The sequence below is a fragment of the Bos indicus x Bos taurus genome, chromosome 19, assembly GCF_003369695.1.
Source record: "Bos indicus x Bos taurus breed Angus x Brahman F1 hybrid chromosome 19, Bos_hybrid_MaternalHap_v2.0, whole genome shotgun sequence".
In the NCBI taxonomy this organism is placed as follows: domain Eukaryota; kingdom Metazoa; phylum Chordata; class Mammalia; order Artiodactyla; family Bovidae; genus Bos; species Bos indicus x Bos taurus.
In genome coordinates, this window is record NC_040094.1 from 49,648,200 (window position 1) to 49,672,675 (window position 24,476).

The 24,476-nt window shown below is 48.1% G+C and overlaps 1 protein-coding gene across 7 annotated transcripts in view; it reads right to left on the reverse strand.

Annotated features, from left to right (window-relative positions):
* Positions 1 to 24,476, reverse strand: part of PECAM1 (platelet and endothelial cell adhesion molecule 1) — a 62,506-nt gene that overhangs the window by 15,475 nt on the left and 22,555 nt on the right. For 4 of the 7 annotated variants that reach the window (XM_027517680.1, XM_027517678.1, XM_027517679.1 and 1 more), the window contains exons 6-14: positions 22,150 to 22,398; positions 18,910 to 19,185; positions 14,607 to 14,891; positions 13,665 to 13,772; positions 12,139 to 12,166; positions 11,370 to 11,446; positions 8,841 to 8,894; positions 7,409 to 7,471; positions 847 to 903 (exon numbers count right to left, since the gene is read on the reverse strand). In XM_027517680.1, the coding sequence (XP_027373481.1) occupies positions 847 to 903; positions 7,409 to 7,471; positions 8,841 to 8,894; positions 11,370 to 11,446; positions 12,139 to 12,166; positions 13,665 to 13,772; positions 14,607 to 14,891; positions 18,910 to 19,185; positions 22,150 to 22,398 (1,197 nt within the window). The remainder of the gene's footprint in view (positions 1 to 846; positions 904 to 7,408; positions 7,472 to 8,840; positions 8,895 to 11,369; positions 11,447 to 12,138; positions 12,167 to 13,664; positions 13,773 to 14,606; positions 14,892 to 18,909; positions 19,186 to 22,149; positions 22,399 to 24,476) is intronic. The other 3 variants (XM_027517683.1, XM_027517682.1, XM_027517684.1) reach the window with 1 other exon arrangement.

Here is a 24,476-nt window from a genome sequence, read left to right on the forward strand (position 1 = left end):
AATAGCCTGTATAGGAAAAGCATCTGAAACGAGTAGATGTATGTATGTGTATCACTGATTCGCTTTGCTGTATGCCTGAAGCTAACGCAACATTGTATACCAACTCTACTCCAATAAAAATTTTTTTTAATTAAATAAATAAAAGTGGTTCTTTGTGGATTTTATTTCATGAGAATGAACTAGAATCATTACATAAAAATGAGATTGTTAGGCACAGCCGAAGTTCCTTGTCTGCCCAGCCCTGGGGAAAGCTCTCTGAGAGGAAGCAGTGAAGGCAAGGAGTGAGGCGGGGTCTGGGCAGAAATCACAGGAAGAGGAAGTGAATCCCTACCCGTCTCCCTCGCCCAGACTCAGCGTGCTCATCGAAAGGATGTAGCTAATATCCTCCAAGCAGAGGTCTGACTTTGCCTGAGGCCTTCAGGAGCCTGGCGCACCAGGGCCTGTGTGAGGAGCGGGCGAGGCCCCTGAGAAGAGGCAGGTAGGACTGCGCTGCCTCTGTCTGGGTCAGGAGTGCCCGGACGGCTGCTGGGCACCTCGTGAGCACACAGTGGCTCCAGGACACGCTCCAGTCCACCCGGCCCTTAGCTGGGCGTGAACGAGTGAGGCTCTGTCTGCCTGGCAGGCAGCCCGCCCTCAGTAAGTGTGCAGCGACTACGTAAACAATACACATGGCCACTTTCTCAGGGTGGAGGGGAGAGACTGTCGACAACTCCAGTCCAACGCTGCACTCTCTTTAGTCGCCTTTGTACCTTCTTTCCCCGGTCCACACCCGAGATCCCATGGATGAAATTATAGGAAGTGCCCTCCCCCCGACCCAGGCTGGGGGTGTGGGGGACTCTCACTCACCAGGATCAGCTTTCCGGATTTCACTGTATACCGTCTCCGTGCCCTTTGTTCCCAGACCTGGAAAGGGGCCAGGCACAGGTCAGCAGCCAGATCAGCCACTGCTGAAGCAGGAGAATGTTGGGGTGCCCCAAGCAAGGTGGTGCCCCACGGTCCACCCCATGGCCCGCCCCAGGAGTGCTGTCTGCAGCAGCCCCTGGCGTCCTTGTCACCACTGAGCCCGGGCCACTTCCTGGAAGATCTAGGTCTCTCACCCTGGAAGTATGAGACCAACAGGCCACTGTGGGACCCTGGACCCTGGGGGTGTGGGCAGAAGCGCCCCCCCATGCAGACCTGGAGTCTTCAGCTCTGCGGCCCCCTACCTCCTTCTCAGCCACTGTGACCCTGTGTCCAGTTGCTCTGCCAGCCCTGTCCCAAGAGGCTGGGACAGGGTCTTCCAGTCACCCTTGGGAAAGTCTGGGTTAGAGCCTGGGCATCACTGAGACTCTAAGGATCTGCGGAGACCCGCTCACAACACTAGACAGCTGTGCTGGTTGATTTCAAATGCCGAAAATCTTGGCCTCAATGCAGATTCTGATTGAGACGGTCCAGGGTGGGCCCTGGCACTGGTCTTTTAAGAGCTTCCTGTGCGTGCTCAGTTACTTCAGTCGTGTCTGACTCTGCACCCCATGGACTGTAGCCTACCCGGCTCCTCTGTCCACTGGATTCTCCAGACAAGAATACTGGAGTGGGTTGCCATGCCCTCCTCCAGGGAAGAGCTTCCTAGGGGGTTCTAAGATGCAGACAGTGTTGAGATCCTCTGGTCTGGACTCTTCCTGAACAGCAGACAAGATAACCAACTTAAGGTGTAGGTCACACCCAGAGGAGACTCAAGGGTTTGGGAGACAAAGAACGCCCACTACGGCCATCTGTTTAAATTGACGTCCATGCACAGGTTGTGTATATACTCCTGTGCACACACTCACAGTGTATCTACATGCATTGCACACACACTCACACCCTCAGGATGGAACCTGCCACTTCCCTCTCATTTGCACCAGAGACCAGGAGGCCTTATTGTAGAAAGACGCCTGGTGCTCTGTGGCCAGGATTCCCCCTCTACAGATCAGGAAACGGACCCCCAGACTGGGTGACGCTTCCTACCACCATGGGCAGTGCCACCTGGACGTCGCCTTCCTCAGTGGCAGATGGCCAGGGCACATACATTGATTCTAACTACACCAAGACACCCTCAACTCAGCAGACTCCCCTCTCCCATGCCCTGACCCTGCCTGCACTCCTCCACTGACTGCAAGGACCTTTTGTTTTGACCCATTCCTCCTCGTCCTCCGAGCCCCAGGACAGGCTTTGCTCCTACACTTGGGTGCACACACCCTCACACACCTACATCCTCCCTTACATACGCCCCTCTTTCCTGGGCCCTGGGCAGTTTCATGGGCTCCCACAGCACTTCGGGGACACTTGCCCATGACACTGACCCTACTTGTCTCCACAGCTGTCTCCCCTGGTGGACCCCCCACTCCTCTAGGGCAGCGTCTTGGGTCTTGTGCGCCTCCAGATTCCAGACCCTGCGCATCTACCTGGAGGCATCTATAAGGTTTGATGGGATAGTGAAGACAACAGTCAGTCTCCCTGCAGGGGTCTCTGTCTCAGACCTTCTGGAAGGTTTGACATGATCAGCCTGATCACTGAAGTTTTAGGTCTTTACACGCACAAATGTGGCGGTTCCTAGGTCATGACCTGAATGCTAGGAGAAAGCTTGGAAGGCAGTTCAGTTCAGCTGCTGAACTTGGGGCACGTGGGGTGTCAGGACCTTGCAGAAGGCATCATAGTGACTCCCCCAGGGCACCAACAGCAGAGTGGCTGAGCTACAAGGCACCCCGCCCCACACCGGGACACCCATCTTTCTCCAAGAGGATAGCAGAGATACCCACACACTCTCCACTCTCTCTTTATGGCACGAGACCTGGGGGTGTAGAGGGGAGCTGCAGTGATCCCCATGTCTGCCAGGGCAGGGGGAGGGGGATGGTGTCTACCCCATCCCTGAGGGACTCTCCATTCAATGTCAGGCCTGGACACGTCACTCATTCAACACCGTCCTAACATCTACTGTGTGCCAGGCACGGTGGAAGAAGAAAACGGAGTGGGGACCTGGCTCCAGCTTTCGGAACTCCAGGTTCCGGGGCCGGCGGCGTGCAAACAGTGCTGTGATGGAGGCTCTGGAACACTGCACGCTGCACCAGTGCACTCCTCCACAACAGGGTCAGCAGAGGGAGGGAAGGGGCTGCGCAGCCAAGCCTGGGGGCCTGCACACTCTGGGGGACCCCACCATGCCCAGGCACATAAAGGGCTCCCAAGGGACCTCTGGTCACCTTGGGGATGCTCTGACACCCTCTGGATCCAAGGAGCTGCACTTGGCTCCCTTTCATCCCATCGCTCTGTGCATCAGCCAGGGCACAGAGAGGTTTCACTTCTTGGTTGAGCTGTCAGAGTTGCAGCTGCCCCAGTGGAACCTCCCCAACCCCACCCTCCTGGCTCCCCTGGGCATGTGGACGAAGTTTGCAGCTCACTGAGGGCTCCCCGCCTCCTCGGGCTGCTCCGTGGCAGCAGCTGCCCGCTAATGACTAAACCAGGCCAACAGGCTGTTTGTCTCTGCTGTCAGGGATGTTTCCGGAGGGGCTTTGTTTGGGCTTCTGTTTTTCTCTGTTCAACAGAGAAAGAGATGGCTTCAACGTCACGGGGTTTTCCCAGCAATTGGTCTCAGAGCAAACAGGCAGCAAACCGGGATTTAACGAGTTCCTTCCCACCCCTCCTCCACTTGCGAGTGACCACTTGGGCAGCCGCCAGCCATGGTCGGAGCTGGACTGGTCCCCTTTCCTTCCTCCATCCCGTCTGTAGAGGAGGGAGGCCTGGACAATAGGGAACTGGGTTGGCCAAGACCAGGTCAAGTCTACCAGTGGCCTTGAACCCACAGTCTTCTCCCTGCCTAGTAACGCCCCATTCCCCACCTGCAGGAGACAGCAGGCAGACACCATCCTGGGCCAGACTCCCCAACTGTCCCTTAGCTGTCAAGGAGGCTGGGCCCAGAAAACAACTGGAGTCTTTTAGAGATTTCCCATTTTACCCCAGTCTGCCGAGGCCCCTGCAGCCCACTCAGCACCTTTGTGCAAACTGGGGAAAGTTCCCCCGGGGGTTCCGACCCCGCAGCTGCATGGCTGGGCACGAAAGCACCCCTGCTTCATCCGTTCCCGGGGATCCTCTTGTCCCTTCAACCCCTACCTCCCTCCCTGCAAGCAAGAAAACCAGATGCTGCCAACGTGGAAAGCTTCCCCAAGGAATGGAAAATGGATGCTTTTCTGAGGACAAAGCCCTGTTTCCTTCTTCCTGCTTCAGTTTCCTTCAACCCAGAGCCTTCCAGGCCTCGTGTGTAGGCCTCACCACTCCACCCCGCTCTGGCCCAGCCAGCACAGGGTAAGGGTGGGGCCTGGCCCTCTGGGACCAGGATGAGAACCTCGAGGGGCCAGGGACTTCCCTGGTGGTCCAGCGGCTAAGACTCCACGCTCCCGGTGCAGGGGGCCCAGGTTCAATCCCTGGTCGGGGAACTAGATCCCACATGCCGCAACTAAAAGTTCACATGCCACAACTAAAGATTCTGCGTGCTCCTGCAGGCAGCAACTAAGACCCGGCACAGCCAGATAAATAAATAAATATTTTAAAAAAAGAGAGAGTGATCTTCAAGGCCAGAGCCCAGGGCAACCACTGTCTGCTTGAGCGCCTGGTGGGGCGTGGAGGACAGGAGGCTTTTTCCCACGCGCATGCAGCCCTGACCTCTTGTGCTTCCCTTTTCCTTCTAAGCCTGAAGCCCCCTTAGGAGGAAGTGAGCTGTTACTCATGCGATGGAGCCCACGAGGCACAGGGATGGGGGACCTCAGGCCAGACATGGGAAGGCTGGCGAGGAGCCTCCCTAAAGTCCCACCGGCCACAACCCACCCAGTCTCAGTTCTGAGCCGCAGAGCCCTGCGCCACACCCTCTCAGACTCTCACTTTCAACCCGATTGAACCAGGTTCCCCCTGAGCCTGTGCTCCCAATCGCAGGCATCATGAACATCCACGTGGTTGTTCAGTCAAGAAACATGTAGAAATTCTGTCTCCCTCATCCTGGCCATGTATGTCTTGTCCAGGGCTATGGTCTGACTCTAACATATATCCAGAATCTATCCGTTGCCAGCACTTTGGCTCCATCCCCATCTTTTCTCGCCTGGCTTCAGTTTTTGTTCCCTTTAATCCGCCCTCCATACCATCCCTAAGGATCACATTATCATTTTTAAAGGAGGAAGTTGGCTGCTTAAAGGCTTCCAAAGGCCCCCAGTCCAGTCTCGGTGGACTAGAATAGAAAGAGAACTTTGGTGGCCCCACCCGGTCCTTCCAGCTGCATCTGCCTTGGCTCCCTCTCACTCGCTCTGCAGACATTTAAGGATCCAAAAGTGTCGTTTAAGGATCCTTTAAGGTCTTCCTTCAGATCTTTAAATGAGCCGAACTCAAGGCCACCTCCCACTGCCCTGCACATCTCCTAGTCCTCCTAGCCCACCTTCCTCTTGGCGGGGCCACCTTCCCTGTGCCCTTCAGGCCCAGCTCAAAGGCCACCCCTCTAACAGGCCTTCTGGGACCACCCAGAAGAGGAACCACCTTACAGGCCTTCTCCTCACTCCCCACTCTTCCCGCAAGCTCTGACTCTAACCCAATACCACCGTCTGCTCATCAGTTCCTTGTTTCCCTGACTCCCTCAGAGGCTACACCTCCATAAGAGAGGACCACATATGTCATCCTCACTGCTTGTGCTGGGGCTGCTCCATCACAGACCCTTAATTTGTTAACCCAACAAGCAAATCACTTTACCATGAAACAATAAGAGGGAGAGAACTTCAGGCCGGCTGTGGCCCCCACCTCTGCCCCCATCCAGCCTAGATATAAAACTGGGATGCCCTGTGTAGGCCAGCAGATGGGCAGTATCAACTCCAGGGGCCAGGCTGACCGAGACTTACGGGCACCGTGGCTCTGTTGGGCAGCACCCAGCCCCAGGGGATGGCCCTGCCTGGAAGGTTCCACACCCACATCTGCAGACATGGTACTTGGAACTGAGCTAAGCAGAGGAGGAAGGAAGGACCCCCAAGCTCCTTCCAGATGATGGAGCTGGAGAATGCCCTCACCGTGTGGCTCTGGCTGAGGCAACAGAAGCGTGGTCTGCAAGGCAGCCCCGGGTGTGCCGGGCTGAGTGAACACGGTTTGGCCTCAGCCTCAGCAGGAAGTGGGGTGCTTGGCAACAGTCCTAATGAGCTTCCCAGCAGGGCAGGAAGGCTGGATGGCTGCTTCCTTGGTGTGGCAGCCTCTGGGGGAGCTGAGGAGGCTTAGGTAGATATGCATGTCTTTTTGTGGTGCCAGAAGCAACTGAGATTGATGTTCTAGCACTTGCTGTGGACTTAACTCACCCTGAGTCAGTCTCTCCAGTGCAGGACCAGAGCCAGGAGCTGGTCCCCCAAACCAGCCTGCCCAGGAGAACCACATACAGAAAAACAAAACCCGAAGTCCAGGTGGTTCAGTGGTAAAAGAATCCACCTGCCAATGCAGGAGACACAGGACATGCGGGTTCAATCCTTCAGTTGGGAAGATCCACTGGAGGAGGAGATGGCAACCCACTCTAGTGTTCTTGCCTGTGAGAACCCTGTAGACAAAGCAGCCTGGCAGGCTACAGTCCATAACGTTGCAAAGAGTTGGACACGACTGAGCAGGCACACACACACACAATGCTGGTGCCACTGTCTCCATGGAGAGAGTCTCTGCTTTCAAAAGCCTTTGTCCCTTAAATAGCCAAGCCCTTGCTTACTCCTTCAAAGTCGCATTTCATTTACACAAGCTCAGTCTGTAAGCAATTTTTTTTTTAAGGAAGGTGCTGGACCTGGGGCAAGGGGGCTCCCTCTGGAAGGACACCCAAACACCCAGGGGTGAAGCAGCCTACAAACAGTCTCTCAACACACCCATGTCTTAGCACCTAGTAACTGCTCAATAAAACACACCCATCTTTAGTAGCATGGTAAATAATAATACTAAAGCTGAAACTCCAGTACTTTGGCCACCTCATGCAAAGAGTTGACTCATTAGAAAAGACTCTGATGCTGGGAGGGGTTGGGGGCAGGAGGAGAAGGGGACGACAGAGGATGAGATGGCTGGATGGCATCACCAACTCGATGGACATGAGTTTGGGTGAACTCCGGGAGTTGGTGATAGACAGGGAGGCCTGGCCTGCTGCGATTCATGGGGTCGCAAAGAGTCGGACATGACTGAGCGACTGAACTGAAGTGAACTGAAATGATAATGCAATTGTACATCTCCAAGTCTGGACAGGGATCACTGCTCCTGCCTCGGGCATGTTCAGCCCGCCTGTCTGCTGGCCACCTCCCTCCTGAGTGACGAAGGTGACTGGATTCTTGTCCCGGGGCTGCAGCACAGTCCAGTCCGGCATCTACACCCAGAGAGCATGATGTGGGGGTCCCTCACAGGCTGGCGTTACCTTGGTGAGGCTCAGGGGAGGTCACTTCCACTTCTGTGTACTCCACGTCCAAGGTCAGAGGCTCTGCTCGAAAGAAAACAGCAGCCTGTGGTCAGACAGGGTCTCCTTGGGTCCAGGGTGCTGGGGCGGGGACTCAGGCCACATGAGAGGTTTCTACTCTTATGATCAAATTAATCGGTATTTTTTAAAGGGGAAACCAGACACAGGGTTAATGCCACTCTAAGTGGGTGAGAAGACTCTTGAGAGTCCCTTGGACTGCAAGGAGATCCAACCAGTCCATCCTAAAGGAGATCAGTCCTAGGTGTTCTTTGGAAGGACTGATGCTAAAGCTGAAACTCCAGTACTTTGGCCACCTCATGTGAAGAGCTGACTCATTGGAAAAGACCCTGATGCTGGGAGGGATTGCGGGCAGGAGGAGAAGGGGACGACAGTGGATGAGATGGCTGGATGGCATCACTGACTCAATGGATGGGAGTCTGAGTGAACTCTGGGAGTTGGTGATGGACAGGGAGGCCTGGCGTGCTGTGATTCATGGGGTCGCAAAGAGTTGGACACGACTGAGCGACTGAACTGAACTGAACTGAACTGAAGTGGGTGAGAAAACTCAGGCTGAGTGAGGTGGTGAGGAAGCCTGCGCTCCCAGGATGTGGAAGGACCCTCCGGGTCAGGTCCCGTTGTCACCACCGTGGGCGGACTTGCAAAGTAGATACAGAATCCAGCCAGCATGGGTCACAGCAGTTACCTCTAGAAGCCCTCTCCTTGACCACAGGCACAGAAGGCTTTCTCCAAGATGGTGAGGATCTCAGGAAATGAGGAACGGGACCCCCAGCCTCAAAGTGCTTGAAGAGTGTGAGGCATAAGCATAGGAAATCCAGTTACACCCAAAATGGAACTTTCTGATTTCAGAATGGGCTACTAAACAAGTCAGGAAGCTCTCTCTCTTGAATAGCAGAGGCATAGGGTGTTTTTTCCAATATAGAGTTACTGCAAATCATCACATGGTACACTTTAATTTATACAATGTTATATGACAAGTATATCTCAGTAAAGCTGGTAAAAAAAAAATGTTAAAGATGCTGGGGTGGGGAGAAATACACATAGTAGAAATGCTCTTTTTTTTCTTTAAGGATAATGGGTAGGTATTTATTGAATTGCTATTGTTTAAATTTTATACATGTTATAAACATTATTTTGTATCTACTAAATGTCTAATAAAAATGAAAAATACAAATAAAAAATAAAACAGCACTGCTGCTTACGTTTAAGACAAGTAACAACAGACACTAGATACTGTCTTTGGGAAAACCAAGAGCCATCTCTATTTAAAGGAGGTGAGGAAACAGCCATGGGGTCTTCACAGTTTTAGTTCTTTTCCTAGGCATCTTTGACATAAAAACAAAGATTTCTAATTTTTTTAAAATTAGATAATTACCTTTATTTTCATTTAATGGCTTCATTGCATGGTTTCCAACATCTTCATTGTAACCTAGTTGAAAAACAGCAATCATTGTGAGAGACCACGGAGTTCCTAGTTTTCTACATAAATTGTAAACGACTCAGTGCCACTAATGAGAGAAGTCCAGGCCAAATTCTTTAGCGCAGTTGGCAACCACAGTGTATTTGGGTTCTGAATACCTTCCCAGTGCCCCTGGGCCCCATCCAACCCGCAGTGCGGTGTCTTTCTAAAACTGATGAGATGTCCACGTCTATTTATGAATGGTTCAAAATTCAGAATTGTTCACTAGAAGCAGTTTCAAAAGAAATTAAGCTTAATTCTAGAAGGGATGAGCCAGTGCCAAGAAGCATGAAAGACACTGGTGAACTAATCCTTTCTATCTAGAGAACTGGGTCCATGAGAACACGGTTTAAAGATACTGCAGTACCTCAGGCTGCCACCTGGGCATGGGGAAAATTCTTTGATTTTTTTTTTTTTTAACCAAGTTGTTCTTTATTAGAAAGAATTCTTATGAATGCTATGAATACTATCCCTGAAGAGCACATGGTTTTCCATTCCATGTCATTATGCATTTACTAATTACTATCATGATTACTGGGTTTCCCAGGTGATGCAGTGGTGAAGAATCCGCCTGCCAATGCAGGAGACGCAAGAGATGTGGGTTCGATCCCCTGGTCAGGAAGATCCCCTGGAGTTGGACATGGCAACCTACTCCAGTACTCCTACCTGGAAATTTCCATGGACAGAGGAACCTGGGGGGCTAAATCCCATAGGGTTGCAAAGAGTAGGAGACAACTGAGCGACTGAGCACGTACGCATGTTGTGATTACTAACATATACTTATAAGCTAAAATAATCTGTGCAGATAAAAATATAATAAGAACTGTAGTATTTTCTGCATTTTGGAAAATTGAGAGGAAATTCTATTTTAATATAAGTATCAGTATTTAAAGTATCATATATTACTTATATATGTTAATCACTCAGTCGTGTCCACCTCTTTGCTACCCCACAGACTGTAGCCCACCAGGCTCCTCTGTCCATGGAATTCTCCAGGCAAGAATGCTGGAGTAAGTAGCCATTCCCTTCTCCAGAGGATGTTTCCAACCCAGGGACAGAACCTGCACTGCAGGCAGATTCTTTACCGTCTGAGCCACCAGGGAAGCCCATACTTATGTATACATAATACATATTACCAACAGAACCCACTTTATACCAGAAAGAGGTATTTTCTCTATAGTATTGGATTACTTTTTGCTAAATATCCACCAAATTTTTCTGAATGGAGTTTCTCAAATGACATATTTGCTCTCTTCTCTTTATTGGCACATTACTTTTACTATGACAAATATTTTATTTTACTTTTTAAAAAGTCTTTGATTCTGTACAATAGGAATTGCTCTTCTCAAAATATTTCTCAAGACTTCCCTGTAAAGAGGGTATTCTAAAAATTTCTTACTTTGTGGGACACTGTTACAAAATTTAAAAAGAACATCAGTGTTCAACTCCCAAACCTATCTGGGACAGAACTCTTCGTGTGATGTAATCATGCCCCTCCCTGGGAAAGAGCCAGCACCCCTGCTAAGGGCTTGAATAATTTTCTCCAAGATCTAATGGGATTAAGAACTCCCTGGGGCTTCCCTGGTGGTCAGGTGGTTAAGAATCCACCTTGCAATGCAGGGGACACCGGTTCCATCTCTGGTCGGGGAAGCTCCCACATGCTGTGGGGCAGCTAAGCCCACGCACCACAACTACTGAGCCCATGTTGAGCAACTACTGAAGCCCGCCTGCCCTATGGTCCACGCTCCGCAACGAGACCCCGCCACAATGAAAAGCCTGCACATGAGAACTAGAGAGCAGCCCCCACTCTCCAGAACCAAAGAAAGCCTGCAATGAAGACCCAGTGCAGCCGGTGACAAATTAAAAAAAGAAAGAAAGAAAGAAAAGAACTCCTGGGACTGGCTCCGGGTTGAGCTGACTCTCAAGCTTGCAATAAACCTCACGACTAAGTACTCTTTGATTGTACCACTTCTTTAAGTGCAACTGCTAACCGTGAAATCTTTAAATGCGTTTCCCATCGTGGCAAGTTTGAAATTCCCTTGTGCTTGCAAGAAATAATTTCATCTGAGATGTTTTACCAGTGCCTTCATTTCATAGCTGGTTTCTATCTTACAAGTGGAAAATGATTACACGTGGGCAGTGTCCCGCGTTTGAAAAGAACTCAAGTGGTTGTCCGCAGCATTGTAATTATTCCCCACCTTTCGTTCCTTGGAATATTTAAAAGGTGGGGAAATTAGAACACTGTGTTCTGCCTTTCTTCTGACGTTTTTGTTTTGCTTCCTAGCCCACCACCCAATGACTGATTAGATTAGGCGCCTCTGCCTGAAGCCAGAGTTTCCCGTTCAACCTCACCCTACCGCCCACAGATTCTGCTTCTCAGAAGGATAAGAGACGGGGAGCAAGCTGGGAAAAATTCTTAACAACGGCACAAAACCATGACAGTACCATAGTGTCTGTCGGCTTCAGTACCGGCATCCGATAATGTCTTCTCATTGTTGGAGTTCAGAAGCGGTACGGCTGGCCTTAAATTGAAATTTAAAAAAAGGAAAAAGAAATAACATTTTTTTTGGCTCTAACTCCAAACTAACAACATAGTCAAAGAGAGCATGAGAAAAACCAGGAGGAGTTTTCTGCAATGAGGAAAATTTTAATCTCTTATTGGGAACTCATGCATTCTCCAGTTCTATGATTATTGGACAAAAACCTTTTTGCCATTGAAATCAGTGTCCAGACCAAAGGATGCATGAACGCGAGGAATCCTTTGTTGGGTGAATCCCATATCGGGAGGGGATTCCTTATCCTGTGTTAACATTTTCTCTCAGGAACAGAGAGGTAGTTTCCATATTTGGGGAGTTTAGATCTCAAGAACAGTAAGAATAGTACAACCATTGTTTAAGGAAACTCTACTTTGCCAATTAAGTTAAAAAATTTTTAATTCCATCTACCACCATGATAATTTCATAAGGAAACGTGTAGAAAGGACATGATCTCAGAATAAAGCCGTTACTTCTCCTGAAGGACAGTTTGCAATCTTACACACACACACACACACACACACACACACACACACATATCCCTTCATAGCTCACACTCAAGGTCCTAAATTTTTTGAGTTTGCCAAGAACCACTGAAGACTTCCTAATGACAGAAATCCTTGCCAGACGAGTCTATCCACACCCACAGATCAGCCTCCCCTCTTCCAAAAGACACTGACCTGGACATCTCCACGGGCATCTGCTTGGCTTTAAAAGACAAAGAGAAGAATCAAAGTCAGAATAAAGAACCCACATCCACATCAGATGGGAACACTCATTTCAACCATATTGGACTTTTTTTTTTTAAGACTGAACACCCATAAAAAGAGAGAACAGAAAGCCAAATATAGTCACATTCTTTTTAAAGGAAAACAAACAAATAAACAAAGCAGGTCTTGGTCTTATACCAAGAGATTTCACATCATTTCCCATGAAATTGGACATTTCAACTATTTCAACCAGGAGCAGCTTCCCTTCGTGGAGTGTGGCAAAGAGGAAGATCACAGCACCAGGAAACAGAGGAGCCAGATAAATGGGCGACCATCTCTTTGCTCCAAGACCTTCCCCAAAGTAAAGGTTAAATCAATCCCCGTGCTTTGAATCCCAAACTGGCCTGAGACAAAGGCCAGACTGACCCTGAGGAAGCGGTTTGTCCTGAAGACCATTTTCCCAGAGGGGCTGCCCCCTTCCTGCTTTGAAAAAACCCCACCTCATCTCATCTGGTCCCTCCTGTCCCCGGCAGCAACCCCAGGGGTCTCCGACAGAACCTGCCTTATCTCAACAAAAAGTGTTGCAGGGCTTCCCTGGGGGGTCCAGTGGTAAAGAATCCGCCTGCCAGTGCAGGGGACGTGGGTTCGATCCTTGGTCCCAGAAGATTTCACATGCCTTGGGGCAACAAAGCCTGTGCGCCACAACTACTGAGCCTGTGCTCTAGAGCCCACAAGCCACAGCTACTACCACCGCTCACTCTAGAACCCCGGCTCCGCAACAAGAGAAGCCACCGTAGTGAGAAGCCCGTGTGCTGCAACAAAGAATAGCCCCCTCTCCCTGCAACTAGAGAAAGCCTATGCAGCAATGAAGAACCAGCACAGCCAGAAGAAATAAACAAAATTTGAAAAAAAATTATTATTATTATTTTCTTGCAGACTTTACTGATGCTGTGCCCTTTTGCTTGAGTCTTGCTTAGTGGACTGATTCTTCAGTGTCAGTGGATAATCCTGGCTTCCCTTCTATGTATGGATAACCCCAAGTACAGGGTAGAAATCATAGCACAACCAGATTGACCGGGAGGCATTCAGTGTGTGTGTGTTGGGGGGTGCGGTGGAGGGTGTCTCCACTCATGCCCAACTCTACCAACTGTAGGACTAGGTGTGGCCAAAGCCCCACACGAAGAGCTACTTCTGATCACATGTAGATGCAACATTCCCCCCAAATTCGTCTTTTCCTGGGAGCCCAACTCAGAAAGCAAAGGCTTTCACTCATGCCTGGCTAACTCCAAAGGGCAGTAAAAGCTCATACCCACCAAAGGCAACATCTTTGGTTAGGAAGGTGACACCCCAGGAGGAAAATAAGTGTCATCAGCCACATGCCCTCGGCTCCCACTGGACCAGGGCACAAGCTTCCCATGAGGCTGAGGCCCCTCACCTCCATGGCAGGTTCCCTGGCAGGGCAGTCTGGCAGGATGGAATGAAAGGACTATGCTCACCCTTGGCTTTCTTCAGAAAATAGCATTTGGCTCCAAGTACCAAGGTGACAATGATCACTCCGATGACCACCACTGCAATGAGTCCTTTCTTCCAGGGGGCAAGATAGACTGGAAATGAAAAAAAAAAGAAAAAAAAATTTTTTAAGTATATGTTTATCCCTCTACCAGTAAGAAATAGTACAGCCTTATGCAACAAATGGGCTTCCTTGGTGGCTCAGATGGTAAAGAATCCACGTGCAATGTGGTAGACCTGGGTTTGATCCCTGGGTCGGGAAGATCCCCTGGAGAAGGGAACAGCTAACCACTCCAGTACTCTGGCCTAGAGAATTCCATGGAGAAGTCCATAGGATTGGAAAGAGTCGGACACAACTAAGCGACTTTCACTTCACGTCACATCACTTAAGCAACATATAAGGCTGATTTTTATATCCTTGTCACTCGTGTCTTTCACTGAGCATCTACCTCTGAGGGACTCTGTAGTAGGTGCAGAAATGTTTGTTTCTGCTATAGAGTCAGTGGTGACCTGAGGGGACCGTAGGACTGAGGAAGATGCTTTTTAAGCTGTCTGTTCACCCCTCTTCCCTCTCTATACATCATCCTCTACCCACACAGGTGGGCCCCTCTAACTGTGTCTGTTCTGCATGACCCACTCCCCTCGACCATAGGCGGTCCATGGATGGACGCTTGATCCAAGTTGGTGTCTCTGCATCAAGAAGTTTGTAATGAGGACTGTGTGAAATCCTTCTAATTCCTTATAATAATCACTTCCTCTTTCATACTTAACTTGAGTGGACATTTGTTACCTGCCACCAAAGGGCCTAGTGGATGTTGGTCCCTTGGCCCATAGCAAGATGCACTAAGTTCCCAGCCGTCTCCTCTCAGATGTGCTTTCTGGCCTTGCGCTTGCAGCTTGCACTGCATTCTGCTGTTGAGAACTCTTACCTCTGACGGTCAGTGTGTTGCTTTGGATCACGTGTTTGGAAAGGTTGGCTCTGTTGGAGGCCGTGCAGTAATACTGTCCCTTGTATTCCTTGCTGGCTGTGGTCTTGTGCCACATGATCTGGGTGGCATTTATGGTGTCTTGGTAGAAGGGTTTGCTCTCCTTTTCTTTGTAAAACTTGTACGTGATAGGAAAGGATCCTTCGTTCACGGAGCAGTAAAACACAATGGGCTCCCCAGGCTCCACCTCCCCCTTCAAGACAATGAGCTGGGCTTCATCCACTGGGGCTGGAAGGCAGGAAAAGGATTAGTGCTGAGCAGAGAAGTGGGCAAGGGGAGGAGCATGACACGGCCGCTGGTCACGGCCAGCCTTCTATGATCATGACTCGGACTTACACTTTGCCCTTTACTCCCCCAGTGAGCCCAGAAGAGCAGCAATGGACACCTGTCCTCACACGCTGATTAGACACAAGAGGCTAGGGACACCACCACCACCCCCTTCATTTACCACCTCAAGTACTGGGTTGGACACAGATGTTACGGAAAAACTCCAACAAACCTTTTGGCCAATCCAGTATTACTGACCACTCAGCTTAACTATACAATTAGCTTATGTGTTCTGTTGGGGTCTATTCTGGGTGAGTTTGTGTATGTGAGTGTGTGTGTGTGTGTGTGTGTGCGATTTCTCTCCCTCTGCTTAACCCAGATGCAGGGCATTTCCAGATCTTACAAGCAAATAACCTTGACACACAAATAACCTTCTCTAGCGCTTGTCCTGTCTTTCTCCTCCTCTGAATGATCGAAACCAATTGCTTTCATGTCCGTATTTCCCACTTCCTTGGGAGCTTGGGAACCTCAATTCTGTCCCTCTGCTTCCAAAACTGCACTGCATTTTTGGTTTTGAAGAAACTCCAAGGTCACCTGATTCCCAACTAACTCATCCCCGAGTTTCCTGCAGGTCAAATCCATGTTGGACGCTCTTCCTGTCTTTTAGTCCTTGGCCTTCCTACAGCTCTTACCTGTCACCCAGCCCTTCCTTTGGAATTCAGCTTCCCCTGGGCTCCCGTGAGGCCTCACTCTGATTCTCTTACCTCCTCGCCTGCCATTTCCTCTTTATTCATCAATTTTTGCTCCCTAAATTAGGGCTTTCTGCAAAATCCAGTCCTCAGTTTGCCATCTCCTTTCTCATCTTTGGTGATTTCACCTACATGATAGTTTCTATTTGCACATTTAATGCATAAAGACACAGCATCTAAAGCTTAGATACATAGTTCTAGTCCAGGTTACTCTCCTGAATTCCGTATCTTGACTTTAACCTGTGCATTTCCACCAAGAAGCCCTGCCAGCCTCTCACTCCCAGCAGATCTGAGCAGAACTCACCTTCCTCCTATAGCCCCTTTTATTCCATGTCTAGCCACCAAAATTCTGAGCCTAAACTGTCTTCCCAAGTACAGTACTATTAGTGGGAGAATGAACTGATCAGCAGACCAAGATCTGATTTACGAACCGCCCTCTTGTGAGTGCAGTGGGTGGCCAGACCATGGAGCTGCTGATCCAACAAAAGAGAGCACCTGGCCTGGTGTGGGATGGCAGGAGTTGATCACAAGGAAGGCTCCTGAATGGTGCAGCCTGACCTGACAGCCTCTCTTCTTGTGAAGCACAAGGAGATGGTGACAAGCCAGGCTTAGGAGCCAGACTGCCTGGCCAAAATTCCCAGCATTATTGGCCACCAGCTGTTTATCTTAAGCCCTAGTTGCCCACTGTAAAATAAGGATGATATGAATATGGTGCTTACATGGCTATTGTAAGTGTGAATGGGACTAATTTACTAACATAGTTCACACAGGGTTGGACATATGATCGGTGCTCATAAACATTAGCCACTAATATTGACCCGCTTTATTTTTTTAATTCATTAATTTTTGGTAGCACTGGGTTTTTGTTGCTGCATGCAGACTTTCTCTAGTTGGGTGCAAGGGCTTCTCATTGAGGTGGCTTCTCTTGTTTTGGAATGTGGACTCTAGAACATGTAGGCTTCAGTAGCTGTGGCCCACGGCATAAGTTGCCCCATGGCATGTGGAATCTTCCCAGGCCAGGGATCCAACCTGATTGGCAGGTGGATTTTTAACCACTAGATCACAAGCGAAGTCCAGTATTGACCTGATGAAAACCAAGAGTTTCACATGGGCCTCTACATTAGCTTCTTAAAGCACTGTAAGGTTTGAAGTCCCCACCCTTCTAACTGATGCGACCAGCAGGTGAATCTTCCCAAGACCCAGTTCTCAGCATGCCTTCATTCCCTCTAGCTCTTCACTGCACACAGGACAAAGCCCCAGCTCCTCTGACTGGCAACTGATGCCCTTCATGGTTAGGCTCAGTTACTCTACAAGTTTATATCCAATGACTCTCTATTCCCAACCTTACTTTCCAGTCATCCATCCCCAGCCTTTTGAGCTGCCCCACGGAGCCTTTTGATCACCTATTTGACTAGGCTAGAGACCATCTTGAGCCCTCTCCGCCTACCCATCATCGAGCCCTAGTTCCTGGCCCAGCTCTTCCCACTCAAGCCAGATGATATTTTCATGCCCTCAATTCCTATTATCATCACTGTAAGGAGAGTTTGCAGGAGAGTTAATAATGTGTTGCCTGGTAACATTTTTAAAATATTTATTTGCATTATTATTCAAATACGTTAAAATGTTTCTTCACTATTTAATCAGGAGATACAAAGAATATATCTTCTTTTTTGTTGTTGTTATGACCTATGGCATGAGGTGCTTATTAGCTACCAATGCTAATTTGAGAAGTGTAGTTACTCAATGAAGTGAAGTGAAAGGCACTCAGTTGTGTCTGACTCTTGGTGACTCCATGGACCATACAGTCCATGGAATTCTCTAGGCCTGAATACTGGAGTGGGTAGCCTTTCCCTTCTCCAGGGGATCTTCCCAACCCAGGGATCAAACCTAGGCCTCCTACACTGTTACTCTTAGGCTATACATTAATAGTAGGAGGAATCAGGGAGTCCCTTGATGGCTTAGAGATTAGGATTCTGGGTTTTCACTGCAGGGGACATGGGTTAAATCCTTGGTCGGGGAACTGAGATCCTGCAAGCCGACTAGTATGCCCCCCCCACCCCCGAGAAAAAATTATAGGAGGTATCACTATCCAACTCAAGATGTCCACATGGCACACGTAGATAAGCAGTCCTTAAACAACAAGGAGGACGAGGAAGCCTTATTAAGCTTCTTACAACAAGATGCAGAACATCTCAGAGCTGCAAGTAATGGTACTCCTAAGGCCTTCTGAAAGGTACAAGACCAAGGCTCAAGGAAAACTATTCACCCCAGGACAATGGTATATTTCTCTGGAGTATGAGAGTCCCAGTGACTGTTGGCCTACAGCTCTGACCGCTGAGATTTCCACACATGACAGAATTTGCCCTGCCAGGGGTCCAGCATCCATGGTAGAGAAGAGCTCTGGTCTACATTTCCCAGAGAGGACTGTCAGTTCATCTAAAAAGGGACAAATGGGGACTTCTCTGCTGGCTCAGTGGTAAAGAATCCACCTGCCAATGCAGGATACACAGGATCGATCCCTGGTTGGGGAAGATCTCACATGCCGCAGAGCAACTAAGCCCGTGTGCCACAACAATTGAGCCTGTGCTCTAGAGCCCGGGAGCTGCAGCTAATGCAGCCCGAGCGCCTAGAGCCCCTGCTCTGAAACAAGAAGAGCCACCGCGATGAGAAGCCCACGCTCTGCCACAAAGGGTAGCTCCCACTCACAACTAGAGAAGAGACATACAGCGATGAAGACCCAGCACAACCCCAAATAAATAAATCACACTATAAAAAGGAGCAAATGGAACTTCCCTGGTGATCCAGACTCTGTGCTCCCAATGCAGGCAGCCCAGGTGGGATCCCTGGTTGGGGAACTAGATCCCATATGCCACAACTAAAGATTCCTCATGCTGCACGGAAGACCCAGCGCAGCCAAATAAATAAATGAAAAGGAGCAAATGCTAAGGGAACCCCAAAGCACAACTTTTGTGCTTCCTCAAGTTGGGACACTTGACTTATATTTCAACAGTTCACTTGAAAGTTTCTGAAAATAGATGATGCCAGCCACACTGATAACCACCAGATATTTTCCAGCCCCGGTTACTTGGGCTTTGGTCCTGCTTTGGCACATGTCATGTGTATGGACTTTGCACAAGTACCATCCACTTCTCTTGTCCACTCCCAAACCTTTGAAAATGTGAATTAAACCACAGTCCCCCGTGGATTCTTCTCATAGCACAGAGACTTACCTATCACCTTTACTCGCAGAACTTCGCTGAACATCTTGCTGTGGGAATGGCAATTGTCTGCACTGCAGCAGTATTCTACATCTTTCGTGGGTTTAACTCGGAATATTGCAGGCTTGTTTGAGCCCACGCTCTGATTTGCCACAGGCTTACTTGTGTTTGAAAGCTGATAAAAAATGGGCGCCGTTCCGTTTACGGACTGACAACTGACTTCAATGGTCTGTCCTTTAATCACCTCGGACCTGGAGTCATGAAAAATGCTGGGCTTGGAGAGCATTTCTAGAATAACAGAGAGAGAGAGAGAAAAACAATCTGAGACAAGACATCCAGCCCAAGGTGTTCCTTCTGCAAACTCTGGGCTTGGCTTTCTCTATCATGGCTCTAATTTAAAATGCCTGCCTGGACCCAGAGATCGCCACACTTAGTGAAGTACGTCAGGTAGAGAAAGCCAAATATCATATAATATTGCTTATATGTGGGATCTTAAAAAAATGGCACCAGTGAACCTATTTATAAAACAGAAAAAGATTCACAATGTAGAAAGCAAACTTATGGTTACCACAGGGGGAAGGGGGCGGGGAGTGGGAGGGATAAATTGCGAGACTTGGACTGACGTATACACACTACCATATATAAAAGAGGTAACTAACAAGGACCTATGGTATAGTACAAGGAACTCTATTCAATACTCTGTAATGGCCTATATGGGAATAGAATATAAAAAAGAGTGGATATCTATTATGTATTACTGATTCACTTTGCTATATAGCTGAAACTAATGCAACGTAGCAAATCGACTATATTCTGATAAAAATTAATTTAAAAAAAATAATAAAATAAAATGCCTGTGGCCATATCTATCTTTAGGGGACTCCTTTTAGATTCTTGAGGAGGGAGAGGGAAAGAGAATAATATAAACAAAAAAGGATGACACAAATTCAGGAAAAACATTATAACCCCCTAAATATATGCTTATATTTTCACATATCTTATGCACACATACACACACATTCATATCTCTTTCTTTGTATTGAGAAAGATAGAAGGAAAATGTTAAAAAAATTATGTAACAAGTATCCAACAATATATTTTAAAACAAATTCTCAGTGCCTCAGCCTCTCCTGATAGTAAGTTTCATGCCTCAGAAACAAGAATTATACGAGGCCATTATTTAGAAATTAGCTTATTTATAAAGCTAATAGGACGAAATGACCTCCTCACAAGAACTACAACAACACAAAGAATTACAATGGAATGACTCACATTTGTCTTGTATATTATTTCCTTATCCGGTAGATGACCGCTAAAATCCTGCTTCAGTTGAGACTAAAACCTTGGCTGGATTTACACTGAAGGCTCAACTGAAGGACCATGACTACTGAAGAAGCACAGCGACAGTGATAGCTTGACTGGTGTTTCACATCCCGCTCCTCAAAGTGCGGTCCGGGGCCCAGCAGCACCAGCATCTCCAAGACGCTGGTGAAAGACACAAAGCCTGACCCCAAACTAACTGCGCTGTAACCAGGTGTTTTGTGCACATTCAAGTCTGAGAAGCCCGGCTCTAAGTGGTCCAGATATCTACTTCTACCCAGTAGGGGTCCCAGCCCTTTGGGTAAGCCAGGAGAGGCATCAAAAACTGGAACTTAGGGACTTCCCTGGCAGTCCAGTGGTTAAGACTCCAAGCTTCCACTGCAGAGGGCAAAGGTTCGATCCCTGGTTAGGGAACTAAGATCCCATTTACCAGAAAAACATCTATTTCTGCTTTATTGACTATGCCAAAGCCTTTGACTTTGGCATACCAGATGGGCATACCAGACCACCTGACCTGCCTCTTGAGAAATCTGTATGCAGGTTAGGAAGCAACAGTTAGAACTGGACATGGAACAACAGACTGGTTCCAAATAGGAAAAGGAGTACGTCAAGGCTGTATACTGTCACCCTGCTTATTTAACTTCTATGCAGAGTACATCATGAGAAACGCTGGACTGGAAGAAGCACAAGCTGGAATCAAGATTGCCGGGAGAAATATCAATAACCTCAGATATGCAGATGACACCACCCTTATGGCAGAAAGTGAAGAGGAACTCAAAAGCCTCTTGATGAAAGTGAAAGTGGAGAGTGAAAAAGTTGGCTTAAAGCTCAACATTCAGAAAACGAAGATCATGGCATCTGGTCCCATCACTTCATGGCAAATAGATGGGGAAACAGTGGAAACAGTGGAAACAGTGTCAGACTTTATTTTTCTGGGCTCCAAAATCACTGCAGATGGTGACTGCAGCCATGAAATTAAAAGACGCTTACTCCTTGGAAGGAAAGTTATGACCAACCTAGATAGCATATTCAAAAGCAGAGACATTACTTTGCCAACAAAGGTTCGTCTAGTCAAGGCTATGGTTTTTCCTGTGGTCATGTGTGGATGTGAGAGTTGGACTGTGAAGAAGGCTGAGCACCAAAGAATTGATGCTTTTGAACTGTGGTGTTGGAGAAGACTCTTGAGAGTCCCTTGGACTGCAAGGAGATCCAACCAGTCCATTCTGAAGGAGATCAGCCCTGGGATTTCTTTGGAAGGAATGATGCTAAAGCTGAAACTCCAGTACTTTGGCCACCTCATGCAAAGTGTTGACTCATTGGAAAAGACTCTGATGCTGGGGGGGATTGGGGGCAGGAGGAGAAGGGGATGACAGAGGATGAGATGGCTGGATGGCATCACTGACTCAATGGACATGAGTCTGAGAGAACTCCGGGAGTTGGTGATGGACAGGGAGGCCTGGCGTGCTGCGATTCACGGCGTCGCAAAGAGTCGGACACGACTGAGCGACTGAACTGAACTGAACTGATAGCAAAAAAAAAAAAAAAAAAAAACGTAAAATCTTAAAGCTTAGCGTTGACTAAGCAGTGTTTGCTCCCTGACCTTTCGGGTGAGTGCCTGTTCAAGCAGCAGAATCCTGTGGATTTGGAGGCCACTTAATCAGCATGCAGCCATAACAAAGCCACAAATGTGACTTTTGCCAACAACATTGATCTTGATGCATCTGACCTGTACCCTGAGCAGAAGTACCCACTTGCTACTATTCAGCCTCTTGTTTTTACTCCTCTCTCCCCAAATCCCCCTCCCCCATCCCCTGGGTTTTTATCCTGCCTCAGTCTGAATCATCTTCAGACTAGAGAAGGTGGTGGCTGGAGATAAATTCCCTTTCTCCCATTCAGTCCAGAGGCTTTCAGGGCCAGTGAGGACATACTCACCACACACAGTTATCTGGACTGTGTTGCTTCTCTTGAACACCCTGCCGATGCCCGCGACACAGGTGTATAACCCGCTGTCCCACTCTGAAACTCTCTTGGTGAAATTTTGAGTCTGCGACACAGTCATGCTTCCCTTCTGGATGGTGAAGTTGGCCGGGGGTGCTCCTGGGATGGAGCACCACAGGTTCAGATCTTCGCCCTGGTCCAGATGTGTGGCTGAAGACTCCAGCTTAGGCTTAGAAAATAGCTCTGAAAAAAACAGTGAGTGGGAATTGGGTGAGATGTTTGTGGGCACCAGCTCCCCAGTCCCCTGGAGAGGACTGTGGCCCAGGTGCTTCTGGGAGAACCAGTTCCCCACTTCCTGCACAAAGTTTCCCTTTGCTTCTCATGAACCTGATGATCACACAATTCACAAGCCGGGGTTCATTCTTCTCCTGGGATTCCAATGGCAGTTTTGCCTCCCTCATTAATCCAATTTATCTTACAGACATGGATTAGAAAACTTTGGCAATTTGTAATGTGGCAAGTAATGACTCAGGCATTCACTCGTTTATTCATCCACTCATTCATTTCATCCCACAAGTATTTATCTCAGGCCATCTCTGTGCTTGGCAGAGGAGAGGCAGCAGTGAAAAAGAAACAGTCCTTGACTCTATAAAGTGCTTAAGTCTCATGGGCGATTCTTCAGATAGTGTCTGCAGTAGAGCCTATAGAGGGGACATGGAACCCAGGCTTGAAGAATCAGGAGAAAACTCCTGGGATAAGTTCTGCAGGCAAAGATGGAAAGTATCGCAGGAAGAGAGAATAACATATGGAAGGTCTGGCAAGAGGTTCAAGCACCTGAAAGTTCAGGCAGCCTGGGACCGCTGTGGGAGAAGAAAAAGAAGGCTTGCAGATCTTCAAGGAACTTGAGAATCACATTTTAAAAAGTGTGGAATATACCCTCGGGACAATGGGAACCATGGACGGTCTGGGTCACGGGGATAGCTTCAGATGTGTTCTGTAGGGAGATCTCTGGAAGGAGAATGGATGGAGTTGGAGGGGCCCAGACTGGAAGCAGGAGGGAATGTAGTCTAGGCTTGAAGCAGAGTGATGCTGTAGAGTTGGGGAGAAGCAGCAGCTTGGCCACCATTCCTCCAGCACTTCCCATGGAGGAGCATGAAGATGCCACCCGAAGCCTCCCAAGCCCAAGTACTTGGTAAGTTCCAACATTCTATGCTACTGGAAGGAGTCATTAGCACCATAATGTAGGTTGGATGTCGAGAGTACTAAAGACTGTGGTTGACTTTCAAGAAGTTTCATCATCTCCTAATACAAATATTCCCTGAAGAATACCAGTATTTTATAATAATGGTAAATGTTTGTTTTCAGCCACAGAGGAATTACTAATTAGCTACTTAACCTTTGCGGAGACTTGGCTCCTTCATGTAAGCAAATGCGCACTGACTCCATGGTTATGACCCTTGAAGCAGAAGGAAGGAGGAGCCGGTGGCACTTGAGACTATCTTCATATTAAGAAAGAGACTGAGACTTGAAATTTCTCTTAGAAAACCTCCTTAGGGGTTTGAGAATGCAATCAGGACTCAGGGGTTAAATTCTACCTTGGCTCTAAATTTAGGATTTAATCTGGCATACAGGTTTGGAAGTAAAAACCAACGCTGTCGTGGTCATCACTGATATTCCATGGATGGAAATGGAAGTCATTTCCATCATAATTATAATCAGTACGCGGTGTTTTCTTAGTTTCCTTGATAGGGAATAAAATAACACTGTAAGTCAGGTGATCGCCTAATAATTAATTCATTGAGGCACATTCCACCCCTCCTTCCTTCCATATAATGAACATCGACTTACCTCTTTTCAGATCACCATCAAAAGCTCGAGGTTAGGGGACTTCTCTGGTGATCCAGTGGCTAAGACTCTATGCTCCCAATACATGGGGCCTGGGTTCAATTCCTGGTCAAGGAACTAGATCCCACATGCCACAACGAAGAGGGGCAACTAAAATCCAGCATGCCATAACTAAGACTAGGCACAGCCAAATGAAATAAAATGAAATAAAACAAAGCTCTAGGTTAGGAGCAGGAAAAAAAAAAGAAAGAAAGAAATTTACCTCCTTAAGGGCCTTACAATTTCATTGGACAAATACCAAAAAAGTAAAAAAAAAAAAAAAAAAAAACCTCAGGAAGAATCCCACAGAAATGATTCCACATTAAAAAATAAACAAAAATGCAAAAAATACAAAACATCTTGCTGGGGTAGGTGGACAATGGTTTAGAATTAAGAATGAGATGCTAGACCATCACTCGGGTTAATAAGGATAAGTC